Source organism: Pelodiscus sinensis, chromosome 1 (assembly GCF_049634645.1).
Source record: "Pelodiscus sinensis isolate JC-2024 chromosome 1, ASM4963464v1, whole genome shotgun sequence".
In the NCBI taxonomy this organism is placed as follows: domain Eukaryota; kingdom Metazoa; phylum Chordata; order Testudines; family Trionychidae; genus Pelodiscus; species Pelodiscus sinensis.
The window spans coordinates 332,454,166-332,469,753 of NC_134711.1; the positions used below are offsets into that span (position 1 = coordinate 332,454,166).

At 43.8% G+C, this 15,588-nt stretch overlaps 1 protein-coding gene, 1 long non-coding RNA gene and 1 other non-coding gene across 4 annotated transcripts; all 3 read right to left on the bottom strand.

Moving 5' to 3' along the window:
• Positions 1 to 298: 298 nt before the first annotated feature.
• On the bottom strand, positions 299 to 3,683 carry LOC142826614 (uncharacterized). 2 transcript variants are annotated; one of them, XR_012900838.1, is made up of 3 exons: positions 3,662 to 3,683; positions 3,405 to 3,543; positions 299 to 404 (listed from the first exon to the last, which is right to left on the bottom strand). It is a non-coding gene; the product is annotated as an uncharacterized LOC142826614 (long non-coding RNA). The 2 variants fall into 2 exon arrangements; XR_012900839.1 differs by lacking the exons at positions 3,405 to 3,543; positions 3,662 to 3,683 and adding an exon at positions 1,005 to 3,398.
• A 195-nt stretch (positions 3,684 to 3,878) lies between these two features.
• LOC142826625 (small nucleolar RNA Z39) lies at positions 3,879 to 3,942 on the bottom strand. The gene has a single exon (XR_012900858.1). It is a non-coding gene; the product is annotated as a small nucleolar RNA Z39 (small nucleolar RNA).
• A 6,744-nt stretch (positions 3,943 to 10,686) lies between these two features.
• On the bottom strand, positions 10,687 to 11,685 carry LOC102455341 (olfactory receptor 52K2-like). Its single transcript, XM_006130375.2, has one exon. It carries the CDS (start codon positions 11,683 to 11,685, stop codon positions 10,687 to 10,689), a length of 999 nt encoding a protein of 332 aa, XP_006130437.2.
• Positions 11,686 to 15,588: the final 3,903 nt, after the last annotated feature.

Here is a 15,588-nt window from a genome sequence, read left to right on the forward strand (position 1 = left end):
CTCTAACTCATGTGTCCCTGAAAAGAAACTGAAGTCAGGCTTTGCAAGAGGTGTTTTTAAAACAATTGTGGCACAAATATTTTTGAAAAATCTATTTCTAATTTTTAGCTACTCAATTCAGCACAAAGGGTATTAGTTTCATTTTGCTAGTGTTGAGTGTGCTATTGCTACATTTCCCAGTGCTCTAAAGAGCCTCGTCTGTAAATTTCATATAACAAGATGCTGTTACTTAATAAGCTACAGCATAAGTCAGCATCCTCAGAAGCATGATTATTTAACAGAAGACACATACCAAATATTCTGATTTAAACTTTTATTTTTATAAACACATCCAGTGTGGTAAATAACTGTCGTTTATTCCATGGAAAGAGAAGTTGCTTTACAGGCAATATTCCATCTCAAGTCTGCAAGAAAAGGAATAGAACAATGAAATATTAGAATGCACATTCCCTCTTCCAATATCAATATTCAAGTAGTGTTTGAGGCCAAGAACTTTATACACAGAGTCTTTGACAGAAGCTGGCCTATGCACTTCAACACTGCATTTCTTGGATACTATAAAACAGGTACATAAAAGCCAAGAGGGATAATTAAATCTGGTATGATGACACAATTTCATAGTTATTCCTGTGCTAAGTACAATAAACTTGTTTGCTTAAAGTGTATCTTCCAGAAAGGAATCCAGTCTTGATTTGGCTACACAGACATGGAGAATCTACTTCTTCCCATAATAATTTGTTCCAGTGGTTAGTCACTCACTGAAGTATTGCCAGTTTGAGCTGGTCTATGACGCCACTGGTTATCACTATCCCTTCTCTGCAGGGAAAAGAAGCCTTTTAGTATCCTGCATTTCTCTTCCTCCAAGGGAGAAATTTATACTAATCAAGTCACTTATCAAACTTGATAACTAAAACAGTGTGAACTTCTTTTGTAGCTCTGTGAAGCATGTATCTAGCCCTTGAATAATTCATATATTTTCTGTTTCCTCTCCAATGATTTGGTACCTTTTTAAAAATTGCAGAAACTAGGAATGGATGCAATACTCCTGTGTCAATTCCTTACACAAAGGGGCAGAAGGAAGTAGGGTGGACATCACTCCTCTCCCCCTTCTCCAATCCCTAAGACTTATAAACAGAGAAACATTGCATTAGCCCTTTCTGCCACAGCAGGACATTGGGAGCTCACATTGAACTGCTTGTCCATCCTAAATCTTTTCTAGTCACTGCTTTTCAAAAATGCATTCCCTACTCATTCCTTGATTATAATCTTGCATTTGGCTGTATTAAAATACTATGAACACTTGTGCCCAGCTTACCAAGTGACTGCCCTTTCATTTATCATGCCCACAATCTTTGGGTCAAATGTCACAACTGATCTGATACACTTCCAGATAAAGATAAAATACTAAACAATATCAGGCGTAGTAGCAAAACACGCAGCACTCCATTGACAATGAACAGGCCTCAAAGTAGTTAACTATTAAAACCATGTAATAAGCACTTTGATATTCTACAATGCAGGTTTAATCCAAATATAATTCTGTATTACAATAAGCTGCTTAGAGCAGCTGCCATATTTGTTGGTTATATAGAACCTAGCACAATAAAGCTCAGCTCTGAGACTAAACCTCCTATCTCCACCACAGAAGTTAGTAATATTAAGTCAATACTATTTGGCCACGTCTAGACTGGCATGATTTTCCACAAATGCTTTTAACTGAAACGTTTTTCCATTAAAAGCATTTGCGGAAAAGAACATCTAGATTGGTACGGACGCTTTTGCGCAAAAGCACTTTTTGTACAAGAAAGCCCCGATCGCCATTTTCACCATCGGGGCTTTTTTGCGCAAAACAGTCCTGAGCTGTCTACACTGGCCGTCTTGTGCAAAAGAATTTGCGCAAGAGGGCTTTTTCCACGAATGGGAGCAGCATAGTATTTGTGCAAGAACACTGACAATCTTACATTATATCGCCAGTGTTCTTGTGCAAACTCAAATGGCCAGGGTAGACAGCTGACAAGTTTTTCCGCGAAAGCAAGTGCTTTTGCGGAAAAATTGCCAGTCTAGATGCAGCCTATAAGAATTACAGTTATGCAATTACATTTATCAAATCAGCTTGTCAAGCTCTTTTTATACTCATGATGACCATGCCTATTTTCCATAAACCATGTAGACTAGGCATTATATTCCCCCACCCTTTTAGTCTGTCTGAAGCCGCCATTATCCACATCATTGCATGTGCATCTTAAAATCCACTAATACAGTGGTGTCAAGCTTGTTGCTTAGTTAGTTGAAGAGCCAATCACGAAACTCTTCTAAAGAGGAAGTGGCAGTGTAAAAGTAGACTGTGGAGAGTCAGGTGATTTTGAATCAACTAAAACAAATTTATTCAATTATTTTTGTATTCTGAGAGTCTAGACCCCCACCAAGAAGCCTGGAGCTTGAAAAAAAAAAGTTATCCTTTTATAGAAATGTTTAAACTAGATGTAAATGTTGATGAAACCAATCTACTTGCAATACTGTATTGTATTGCTATTAGTAGGTTCTCTTTGGGAGCAATTTAAGTGCTTTTAGTCTAAGAGGGAGATAGTGAAACAATAAGTATGTGGCAGAGGGGAGATTTGCTAAGGTAATATCTTAGGCTTATAAAACTCAATTTATTTTGCTGAAGAAAATATTAAGAAGTGACTTAGTCAAAGTACTTTTATGGGGAAAAAGTTTAATAACCACTCTTCAACCTAGCAAAGAAAGGTGTAACAATCCAATGGCTGAATACTGAAGCAAATCAAATTAAGACTAAACGAGGTATACATTTTAAATTAATCTATTGGAAAAACTCATCAAGTTGTAATGGAGACTCCACCATTTTAAGATCAAGTTTGGATTTTTTTTTCTTGAGTGAGGCTCCAAAAATTATTTTTGGGAGAGAAGGAGGAAGAGTTCTCTGGCCCGTATTATGAAAGCCAGATCAGGTGAACAGACTTCAAAGCTCGTTTCCTAAATGGCCAAGTTTGTTTTACCTAAGGAACAGAATGTTTGTCATTTGCATTCTAGCAGATATATTTTGTAGTTAACAACATTCAGATAAGTGTCACATCAAGAAAACACTGATGGTATCATATTTAATCATCCTGGTTTGTTCCTGTGTGCCACAATACCCCAATAAATGGTATGCAAGAGCAGTGTGATAATAGGATACACTCTTTTGACTTGGAGCAATGCTGTCACTTTTGATAAAAAAAGATTGTATTCTCTGCACAGAATATTCTCTACACTGAATTATACACACAACTAGAATATCTAAAAGTGAGACAATACAGGTAAAAGTTTAATTTTTAGGCTTTATAAGTAGCTCAGCTTGTTCATCTCCTTTAACAGAGGTTAAAGGAATAGCTAGAATTGGTTACCTTGTTACAGAATTAAAGGTTGTCCTTTAATGAGCAGCTGGTGCCTTACTACAATAAAAGGCAAGGTAAATCCACTTCCGAAGAACACTGCCATTAATCCTAGTAGCCGCCATTTGTTTTCTACAGAAAACGGAATATTCTAGAAAAAAAAAAGTATGTTCACAATATATTATCAAGGGAATCATCGTATTGATGAGCCGGACAAAGGTATGTTTACTTTTTTTCCAGACACTTCATCTAATACTTTGTGCATCTACCTTTATAAACAGCAAAACTTAGACACTGAATGAAATCTTGACAGGTAGCTTGAAGGGAGAAAGAAATAGCTAATTAACATATGAACTTGATATTTGAATTAGCTAAGCTCTTGGGAAAGAGGGGGAAAATACAGGCTAACCAAGCCGTTTGCTAAATGTCCCGAGGTTGATGTTCTAACAGCTGATGGCTCTACTTTGAAAGGGCAGTGCAAGCTGGTACATCAGAAAGCGTTTACAGTATCATCGCTTTTCTCATACTGTTGTGTTCACATCATTTGTACCACCGAAGGAGGAGGAGCTGGGAAGAGGGAAGGCAGAGGTCGGCCAAGGGCACCGCACCCGTATCACTGCGGGACCTCGTCATGGCTGCTGACAGAGGCCGGCGGGAGGAGGAAAAGGCCACGCAGTGGTCGCTCTTTCCGTGCTTTGAATGCTGGACCCAGCTCTGACTTGTCTGCGGCCACGGAGGGGACCAGACACCCCCTCGTACGGGGCGGGGGCAGAACTCGCCTCCTGGGACCGGCCACCGCGCCAGCGGCAGGGCCTGTAGCCGGGCACAGGGTCCCCCGGGGCGCCCTATTCAGCCACAGCCCGGGGGCTGTTGAAACACGCCTTGGCCGGGAAGCGCCGCTCCCCGCAGGCCTCGGGGCCAGGCCGCGCGCGGGGTGAGGGGCCAGTCCCAGCGCTGTTACCTTTCGCAGCCCATCCTCATAGTGGGACCTGCGGATGGCCGAGGTGGCGAACCGGCGGACACTGGCACCCAACATTGGGTAAGACAAATGGCCTGTCACACCGCGCGTTCCTTCTTCTAACAATGCCCAATTCCACGTGCTTCAGAAGCAATGGACAAAACACAACAATCATAATGTGAGTCAAGCCTTCTTGCCCACTCCCAGATTCTGGCAAACAGAGGTTAGGGACACCATTCCTATCCATCCTGGGTAATAGCCACTGAGGGATCCTCCATGCACATGTCTAGTTCTTACCGGAACTGTGTGATTGCTGAGGTCTGCACAACACTCTCTGTTGTGTGTTACAAGTGTGCTGCCAAGAAATATTTTCCTTGGTTTATTTGAAATATGCTTTCTCTTAATTGTATTGGGTCACTCCTGGTCGCTGATTCATGTGAAAATGTAAATGTCAGGTTCATATTCAATTTTTCCGCACCATTCATGATTTTACAGACCTCTCTCCCATCCCCCTTTGTTATCTCTTTTCCAAGCTGAAAACTCTTTGTCTTTTGAATCTCTCTTCATGAAATCTGTTCCATATCCCGAGTACAGGGTCTGGGTGTTTTTATGCTATGTGAGAGCAAGGTACAAAGGTCCCCTAAATCTTAGTGGTGTTTCCATTGAAGTAACAGGTTTTTTTTTTAAAAAAAACTGAATATTGTGAGGCCACTATAACCCTAATTCTAATAAGCTTCCTTTATTGCATCCCCCAAATTAGCTACAAGTCTGACATTTCAAAGTTCAACACATTTGCACTATTAACTTCACATTTAGAAATAATATGGTTCTGTAATGTACTGAACACCAGATTCTGCACCGTTCCCCACTTCTCTTCTATTTACCTCATTTATTTTATGACTAAGTTGAAATTTGCCTTTGAGGCCTCAGTCTAGTGAGAAAACATTATTTTATTACTTACAGGAACATAAACTTCCTAATAACTCCTCTACTGCTAGCCTCTCTTGCAGCAGGGTAATTAAAATGCATTCATTGCTAAATGTTCCAAACTTCTGGGATATACGTCCCGATTCTGAATACCTCTGTGCTCCTTTTATTCTGGTTCCACCATCATTAAAGAACCCTAAAACCAACTGAATAGCAACTATGAACTCCCCTTGGCATTTGTGTATGTGGAGCAAGAGTGCAGGGGACAAGAAGTAGGGGAAAAAACAACAAACGGTCTGGTGTCATTTGAATATTGTTGAGCCTAAATAGTGTCTCTATGTCCCCACCCCCAATTCCTAGCATGATGGTTTGTGGCTGCGATCAGAGCACCATTACACTCCACTTATTCTCCACAGACGCAATGGACCGTTAGACAATGTTTCAGATAAGCACAGGCTAGATCTGTCAATTGGAAAAACAAAAGAGTTCAAAGTTAGAGCTGCTGCTCTCTTTTTAATTTTTGTATAGTTGTTTCATTATCCATAGTACAGTACTTATGATGCTCCGAGTTTCCTGAAATAACTAGTGATAAGCTTAAGATAAAATATATCTTAATGTTAAATTTCCTTTTGCTGCTCCATGACAAGCTTACCTTGATAATGAGCAAGTCTCCATAGAACAATAGCCCTCTATAGGCCAAGGACTCACCTCAAGAATGGTGACTGATACCTAAGGGCTACCAGCAGGGAACACAGGGACAGGCCACGAACCAGGTGACCTGCTGCAGCCAAGAACAGACCAGGAAGGAGGTATAAAGATGCCATGTGGCAGCCTCCATTTTGGTCTTCAGATCTGCTCCTGTCTCCAGATGTGGACTCACAGGGAATCACGAGCTGGAAAGAACTGTGGACCCATCTGGACATAGAATGTACACCAAAGACTTTTAAGCCAGCAGCTGTAACATCTCTGCTGCGAGCCTGCATCAAGAACTGGGAGATTTGATGCATGTAATGTATGATACTTTAACAACCTCTCATGCTTTTTGTTTTTAGTAATAAGCCTTTAGATTTTAGATTCTAAAGGATTGGCTCAGCATGATCTTGTGGGTAAGGCCTTTTAATGTTCTTATAAAGACTCCAGAAATATCTGGCTCCTTTGTAACCCATTAGACCCAACTCCCCTCAAAGAGTGGAGATAGAACTTGGGAGCTGTGATGGGTCCTTCTCTCTGAAGAATCAGAGGGGTAGCCGTGTTAGTCTGAATCTGCAAAAGCGACGAGGAGTCCTGTGGCACCTTATAGACTAACTGAAGTGTAGGAGCATAAGCTTTCGTGGGCGAAAGTGGGTCTTTGCCCACGAAAGCTTATGCTCCTACACTTCAGTTAGTCTATAAGGTGCCACAGGACTCCTCGTCGCTCTCTCTGAAGAGTTAGCGATGCAGTGAGCATTTCTATTAAAATATTAAAGCTAAGCAATATCATGTAAGAGACTTGCCACACAAGGTCAGCCCATGTTAGTATTAGAGTAGAGAGCATCTGCTAAGGATTCATTTTCTCTCTTCTATAGGAGTGATATAGAGAGCTCCTGACCCCTAATTGCTTGTTATCTGCCAAACTGTAGAGTAACCCCTGGAATCACGGTGAAGTTTTCACCCCTACCAAATATGCAGCTGGAGGTGGGGGACAGAGGTGGGAATGATCCAGTAAGTAACAGAGGCAGGAAAGTAGAAGGAAGCACTGGCCTAGGACCCTTGCGGAAAGGGGTAGTGCAGGAACGGAGCTGGAGAAGGGGGTTCCCGGTACCCAGCTGTCTGCACTTTGACTGTTGGCAACCCCGTGAGTTCCTCAGTGAACGCGGCCCAATTCTGTAATGCAAGTGCAGCACATTCAGCTCAAGAAAGGGATTCATGTTCCTCTGACTGTCCAGCCCCACAGGCAGGGCTGAAATGCTCTTCTCAGGGTGCAGGGATATTAGATTTGGTGGGGCCCCCTAGGCTCAGTGTGGGGCCAGAATGAGGGATTCAGGATGCAAGATAACTGGCTGCAGGTTGAGGTAGTAGAGTGAGTGTGGGAGGGAGTGTGGGCTCTCACTGGGAGTACTTTTAGGCTATAGGCTTCTGTTGACAAAGAGCATCTAGACTACATCCACTTCTGTCGACAAAGCTTGATGCTTTGTCAACATGAGAGTGTAGACATAAAGGACAGCGTAGATGCAATAACGTCAGAATGAAGCAGATAATAATGTAGATGCAAAAAAGGCGTTATTCCTCGTAGAATGAGGTTTACAGCCGTCGACAAAACTGCTGAGTTCTGTCGATGTTATGTCGACAGAACGTGGCGGCAGTGTAGACACAGGTATAGTTTTGTCGACAAAAGCTCACTTTTGTCGACAAAACCCTGCAGTCTAGACACACTGGGTGTGGGGCTTCAGGCATGAGCTTGTGGTAGACGTGTTTAGAATGGAGGAGGGGACTCCAGGCTGGGTCCAAGGGATCTGGACTGTGGGGAGGTGCTCTCAAGGGGTAGGAATGTGGCACATGGATCAGAGCTGAGGTGCACAAAAGGGCTCAGGTTTGGTGTGTGGTTTCTCGGTGTTAGGGAGCAGAAGGAGGCTCAGAGCTGCGGCAGGAGGATGTGTTGTGAGGAGCTTACCTGGGACAGCTCCCATTTGGTTTTGGAGACTCTGGTGGTCCACACAGCCCATGGTCACCTATAGTTCCCATTGGCTGCAATTCCTGGCTAATGGGAGCTGCAGGGGATGAGTGTCCGGGGAGGAGGGGTGGGACAGCACACAAGTACCCAGCACTTGACACAACATGACTCCAGCTGTATGGGAAGGACCAGAAGCACACAAAGCCACCTTACTTCCAGCCCACTGGGAGGGGCTGGCCCAAAACATGGGGCATTCGGGCTGTATTCCATGCTCTTGGGATAAGGGGTCCCTTTAGACTGGGGGCCAAGGCTGCAGCCTCTAAAGCCCCTTTCCTAATTGGGCCCAGAACACAGGAAAATAGGGCCCAGGACCATGCCACCAGCCAGCCCAGGACAGCACTCAACGTGAGAGCCAGAGCACCATGAGAAAACTTAACGACCATCTATGAGCAAAGAGCTGGAGCAGCCTGTCCCGGATTTGTTTGGTCCTCACACCGTAGACAATGGGGTTTAGCATGGGGGGCAATAGGAGATAGATGTTGGCCATGAGAATGTGGAATTCCAGGGACACATTCTGGCCAAACCTGTGTGTCAGGAAGGAGAAAAGAGCTGGAATGTGGAAGAGCCCGCAGATCCACCCCAGTCATCCCCATTGGGGGCTTTTGCCCCATTCCTCCCTCACCTCCTTCCACTTACCCCTCCCTAGCCCCCCTTCCTGATGTAAAAAATAAAGGACACGTGTGTTCAAAAATAGAAACTCTTTTTATTTAACAAAACTGGGGGGGGGAGATTAACCTCTGGGGAGACTGGGAAAAGGAGGTGGAAGAGGGGAAGAGAGAGGGTGGAAGAGGGTAGGGGGAAACCTGGAAGGAGGGAGCTGGAAGGGGGAAGCCAGGGGAAGAAGAAGGAGGGGAAGTATCAAACTATGGTACACCATATCTTCAGTAATGTGTACAGATGTGGTCTCCTCACCTCAAAAATGATATCTTGGCCTTGGAAAGGGTTGAGAAAAGGGAAACTACAATGATTAGGGGTTTGGAACAGGTCCCATATGAAGAGAGGTTAAAGTGACTGGGACTTTTCAGCTTAGAAAAGAGAAGACTGAAGGGGGATATGATATAGGTCTATAAAAGCATGAGTGGTGTGGAGAGGGTGAATAAAGAAAAGTTCTTCATTAGTTCCCATAATAGAAGGACTAGAGGACACCAAATGAAATGAATGGACAGCAGGTTTAAAACTAATAATCAAAAGTTCTTCACACAGCACATAGTCAACCTGTGGAACTCCTTGCCACAGGAGGCTGTGAAGGCTAGAACTATAACAGAGTTTAAAGAGAAATTAGATAAATTTATGGACGTTGGGTCCATGGAGTGCTATTAGCCAGGGGGCAAGAATGGTGTCCCTCGCCTCTGTTTGTGGAAGGCTGGAGATGGATGGCACCAGACAAATCAATTGGTCATTGTCTTCGGTCCATCCCCTCCGGGATACCTGGTGCTGGCCACTGTCGGCAGACAGGCTACTGGGCTAGATGGACCTTTGGTCTGACCCAGTACAGCCATTCCTATGTTCTTATGTTCTAAGCTCAGGCTCAGGGTTGGGGGTCTCACTGGACCAACTTGATTTTCATGCAAACCTGCTCCTGGGTTCGCATGTGGCCTTTGGTGGCCAGACTGGCAGCTATCCTGCCCTAGACGGCCACTTTCCTGTGCCTAGTGCGGAGGTCGTGGACGTTGGAGGCCTCCCCCCAAACCTCAATAAGGTCCACGTTCCCCATACTAGACCAGGCGGGTGCCTGCCTCTTGCGGTCCCGGGCAGGCTCCTGGGAGCCACCAGCCTGGTCCTGGGGAGAGGCGGAGGGCTGGGTGGCAGCGGGTGACTGGCTCATGCCATGCCAGGAGCAGGGTCTGCTGGCTGGGTGCTGGCAGGCTTGCAACTGGCACAAGCACCGTATCCAGACCATGGCCCTTTAAAGGCTCTGGGGCCGGGAGGGGGCAGAAGAGTTTCCCTGGTGGTGTCCAGAGTGGCCACCAGGGAAAGCTGGGGAGGGCTAGCCTCCCACCAATTCGAATTAAGTGGCTACACAGCCGTTAATTCGAGCTACTTAATTCGAACTAGGCATTACTCCTCGTAGAATGTTTACCTAGTTCGAATTAAGCTCTCCGCTAGTTCGATTTAAATTCGAACTAGCGGTTTGCATGTATAGCTGCTATTAAAGTTAATTCGAACTAACGGGTGTTAGTTCGAATTAACTTTGTAGTGTAGACATACCCTGAGAGAGGCTGCTGGCCAGCCTGCTAAAAAATTTACTGGCTGGGTGGAAGGGAGATTGGCTGTAGTCCATAGCATTAACCGATAAGCTTTTGCTTGTCAGTTAATAGGTTAATCAACTACACTATTACATCCCAGTATGGACCAAAGCACACTCCAGAAAGTCATCTAGTCCTGTCTGGAAGACACCCAGTGATACAGATACCTCCAATTCCCTTGCTTGTTTAGAAGAAAACAACATAGTACAAAGAAGGAAATGTCCCGCAGGCCACACTTGTGAGTTGGTATCATAACACACATACACAACAGAACTGCACTAAGGTGCACAAGCAGCCTTAATTCTAGTGTTTCCTAATATTTGAAGCCCTGGTCTTCCGATAGTTCTTTGTACATATGGGAGCGTGTGTATATATAATATATGTTTCAGGAAACACGTCACCAGCCAGCTCTACAAAGTGCTCAATCTGACAGCCGGAGCACGAGGACAAAATTTAAGACCCTTGACGAAAAAAGAGCCGGAACAGCCTGTCCCGAATCTGTTTGGTCCTCACCCCATAGATGATGGGGTTTAGCATAGGGGGCAATAGGAGGTAGATGTTGGCCATGAGAATATGGAAATGCAGAGCTACATTCTGGCCAAACCGGTGCGTGAGGAAGGAGAAGAGACCTGGCATATAAAAAGCTAAGATGGCGCAGAGGTGGGAGATGCAGGTTCCAAAAGTCTTGAATCGGGCATCCTTTGTGGGGAGGTGAAAGATGGCCCTGAGGATCTGTGTATAGGACAGAGCAATAAAAAACAAATCCAGACAAGTAAGGAAGAATATCACAGAGAGACTGTAATAACTACTGATGCGAATGTCGGCACAGGCCAGCTTCACCACGGCCATGTGCTCACAGTACGAGTGAGAGATGACATTAGTTTTGCAGTATGGCCAGTGCTTCGCCAGGATGGGATAGGGCAGTATGAGCGTGCTACCACGCAGAACCACAGCCAGGCCGATCTTGGACATGACAGAGTTTGTCAGGGTGGTGGAATGTCTTAGGGGATCACAGATGGCCATAAGGCGATCAAAAGCCATGGCCACGAAGATACCAGACTCCATTGCTGAGACACTATGAATGAAGAACATCTGGATGAGGCAGGCGCTGAAATCAATTTCCCTGGAATTGAACCAGAAGATACTCAGAATTTTTGGCATAATGGATGTAGACAGGAGCAGGTCGGTGACAGCCAGCATGCAGAGGAAATAGTACATGGGCTCATGAAGTCTCAGCTCCATCTTCACAATGAAGAGGATCATGAAGTTCCCCAAAACAGCTATGATGTACATGGCGCAGAAAGGGATGGAGATCCAGACATGGGCTTCCTCCAGGCCAGGAATGCCCAGTAAGATGAAGGTGGAGGGGTTGCTGAAGTTGGTTGTGTTGGAATCTGACATGGAGAAGAGGAGAAGTTGTCCAACTCTGAGATGGAACGGTGTCTCATGCATATACTCAAGTTTCCGAGAATTCCTGTATGTGCCCAGGATCTAAGGTGATGATCATAGTACAGATGCCTGGATGGAGAGAAAAGGTTAATAGGAAACACTTTGTGTCAGAAATCTTCAAGACACCAGGGTCTAATGAAATGTATCCTAGAATAGCAAGGGTGAGAGTGAGGAGACATCTGAGTCATTGGTTATTATTTTTGAAGTGTCTTGGAAGGTAAGAGAGACTCCACAAGACTGCAAAAAGGCAAATACAGTGTCCATGTATAAAAAGAGAAATAAGGACAACCCAGTAAATTATAGACCAATCAGCTTAACTTCTCAACTAGGAAAGATGATAGAGGAAATTAAGGATTCTCTTTGCAAACATCTAGATGATAATAATGTGATATATAACTGTCAGCTTGCATTTGTCAAGATCAAATTATGTCCAACCAACCTGATAGCTTTCTTTGATAGGGTCACAAGCCTTGTGGATATGAGGGAACCTGTAGATGTGATATATGTAGACGTTAGAAAGGGAGAAAAGAGCAAAAAAAATAGTAAATGTGTAGAAAACATGACTTATGAGAGAAGACTGAAAGAATGTGATTTTTTAAAATCAAGAACTGGGGAGATTGAGAAGGGGATGTGATAACAGCTTTCAGATACCTAAAAGTTTCTTACAAGGAGGAGGGAGAAAAATTGTTCTCGACCTCTTATGGTAGGACCAGAAGCAATGGGCTTAAATTGCAGCAAGGGAGGTTTAGGTTGGATGTGACTAGGAAGGTCCCTCACCAAAGGTTCTTAAATAAAGTAAGTTGTCATGGGACAAGGGGGAAGATCCTTTCAATGGAAGTTGTGGAATCTCCATCTTTGGGGATACTTAAGAGCAGCTTGAGTAGACGTCTATCAGGGATGATGTAGCTAGTGTTTGGTCCTTTGGTAACGGCAGGGGACTGGAGGTAATGATCTCTCAAGGTCCCTTCCTGCTCTAGTGTTCTCTAATTCTATGAACTCTCAAGAAAAAGTTCTTAAGAACAAGAGTATATTGGAATAGATGTCTGCATATGGGCTATGTCTAGACTGGCATGATTTTCTACAAATGCTAGTCACGGAAAAGTTTTTCTGTTAAAAGCATTTGCGGAAAAGAGTGTCTAGATTGGCACGGACGCTTTTCCGCAAAAGCTCTTTTTGTGGAAATGCATCTGTGCTAATCTAGACGCGGTTTTGCACAAGAAAGCCCCAATCGCCATTTTTGCCATCGGGGCTTTTTTGCGCAAAACAGTTTTTAGCTGTCTACACTGGCCCTCTTGTGCAAAAACATTTCCGGAAAAGGGCTTTTGCCCGAACGGGAACATCAAAGCATTTGCGCAAGAAGCACTGATTTTTGACAGTAGAAAGTCAGTGCTTTTGCACAAAATCAAGCGGCCAATGTAGACAGCTGGCAAGTTTTTGCGCAAAAGTGGCCTCGTTTGCAGAAAAACTTGCCAGTCTAGACACAGTCATGTTGTTTATACTCTTCCAATAGAGGTTTCTCAAAGAAGGCTGCATACTTTACAAGTAAAAAATCCTGTATCCTGGCAGGGACGAGTCAGGGTGACCCTAACAGTCCCTTCTACCCAGGTAGCTCTATGATTCTTTCAGGCAAAATCCTGGTGTAAACTAGGCATTAGTGAAACCCGACGCACCGGGCTAAATAAAGGGTTTAAAGGGCAAAAATTAATCTCATAAGAACATCAGACCAAAGGTCCATCCAGCCCAGTATCCTGTCTGCCAACAGTGGCCAGCGCCAGGTGTCCCAGAGGGAGTGAATCGAACAGGTAATGATCAAGTGATCTCTCTCCTGCCATCCATCTCCACCCTCTGACAAACAGAGGCTGGGGACACCATTCCTTACCCACACTGGCTGATAGCCATTTATAGACTTAACCTCCATGAATGTATCTAGTTCTCTTTTAAACCCGGTTTAAGTCCTAGCCTTCACAGCCTCCTCAGGCAAGGAGTTCCACAGATTGACTATGCGCTGTGTGAAGAACTTCTTTATTTGTTTTAAACCTGCTGCCCATTAGGTTCATTTGGTGGTACCTAGTTCTTATATTATGGGAACAAGTAAATAACTTTCCTTGGGGGGAGGGATAGCTCTGTGGTTTGAGCATTCGCCTGAGCATTAGCCTGTTAAACCTAGGATTGTGAGTTCAATCCTTACAGAGGCCATTTGAGGCAAAAATTCATCAGGGATGGTACTTGGCCCTGCTGGGAAGGCAGGGGACTGGAGTTGATGACCTCTCCCTTCCAGTTCTAAGAGATAGGCAATCTCCATTATACTCTTATTCACTTTCTCCACACCACTCATGATTTTATAGACCTCTATCATATCCCCCCTTAGTCTCCTCTTTTCCAAGCTGAAAAGTCCCAGTCTCTTTAATCTCTCCTCATATGGGACCCATTCCAAATCCCTAATCATTTCACTTCCTCTTCTCTGAACCTTTTCTAATGCCATTATATCTTTTTTGAGATGAGGAGACCACAGCTGTATGCAGTACTCAAGATGTGGGCATATCATGGATTTATATAAGGACAATAAGAGATTCTCCATCTTATTCTCTATCCCTTCTTTAATGATTCCTAACATCCTGTTTGCTTTTTTGACTGCCGCTACACACTGTGCGGACGTCTTCAGAGAACTGTCCACGATGACTCCAAGATCTCTTTCCTGATTAGTTGTAGCTAAATTAGCCCCCATCATATTGTATGTCTACTTGGGGTTATTTTTTCCAATGTGCATTACTTTACATTTATCCACATTAATTTCATTTGCCATTTTGTTGACCAATCACTTAGTTCGGTGAGATCTTTTTGAATTTCTTCACAGTCTGCTTTGATATTAACTACCTGAGCAGTTTAGTATCGTTTGCAAACTTTGCCACCTCCGTGTTTACCCCTTTCTCCAGATCATTTATGAATAAGTTGAATAGGATTGGTCCTAGGACTGACCCTTGGGGAACACCACTAGCTACCTCTCTCCATTCTGAAAATTTACCATTTATTCCTCCCTTCGTTTCCTGTCTTTTAACCAGTTCTCAATCCAAGAAAGGATCTTCCCTCTTGTCCCATGACAACTTACTTTATTTAAGAACCTTTGGTGAGGGACCTTGTCAAAGGCTTTCTGGAAAGCTAAGGACACTATATTTACTGGATCCCCCTTGTCCACATGTTTGTTGACCCCTTCAAAGAACTCTAATAGATTAGTAAGACATGATTTCCCTTTATAGAAGCCATGTTGACTTTTGCCCAAGAAATTATGTTTTTCTATGTGTCTGACAATTTTATTCTTTACTATTGTTTCAGCTAATTTGCCCGGTACTGACATTAGACTTACCGGTCTATAACTGATGGGTTTGCCTCTAGAGCCGATTTTAAATATTGGTGTTACATTAACTATTTTCCGGTCATTGGGCACAGGAGCTGATTTAAAGGACAGGTTACAAACCATGGTTAAAAGTTCTGCAATTTCACATTTGAGTTCTTTCAGACCACTTGGGTGAATGCCATCTGGTCCCGGTGACTTATTACTGTTCAGTTTATCAATGAATTCCAAAACCTCCTCTAATGACACTTCAATCTGTGACAAGTCCTCAGATTTGTCACCTACAAAGGACGAGTCAGGTTTGGGTATCTCCCTAACATTCTCAGCTGTGAAGACTGAAGCAAATAATTTATGTATTTTCTCCGCAATTACTTTATCTTCTTTAAGGGCTCCTTTTGTATCTTGATCATCCAGGGGCCCCACTGGTTGCTTAGCAGGCTTCCTGCTTCTGAGGTACTTAAAAACAATTTTGTTATTACCTTTTGAGTTTTTGGCTAGCTGTTCTTCAAACTCCTTTTTGGCTTTTCTTATTACATTTTTACACTTAATTTGGCAGT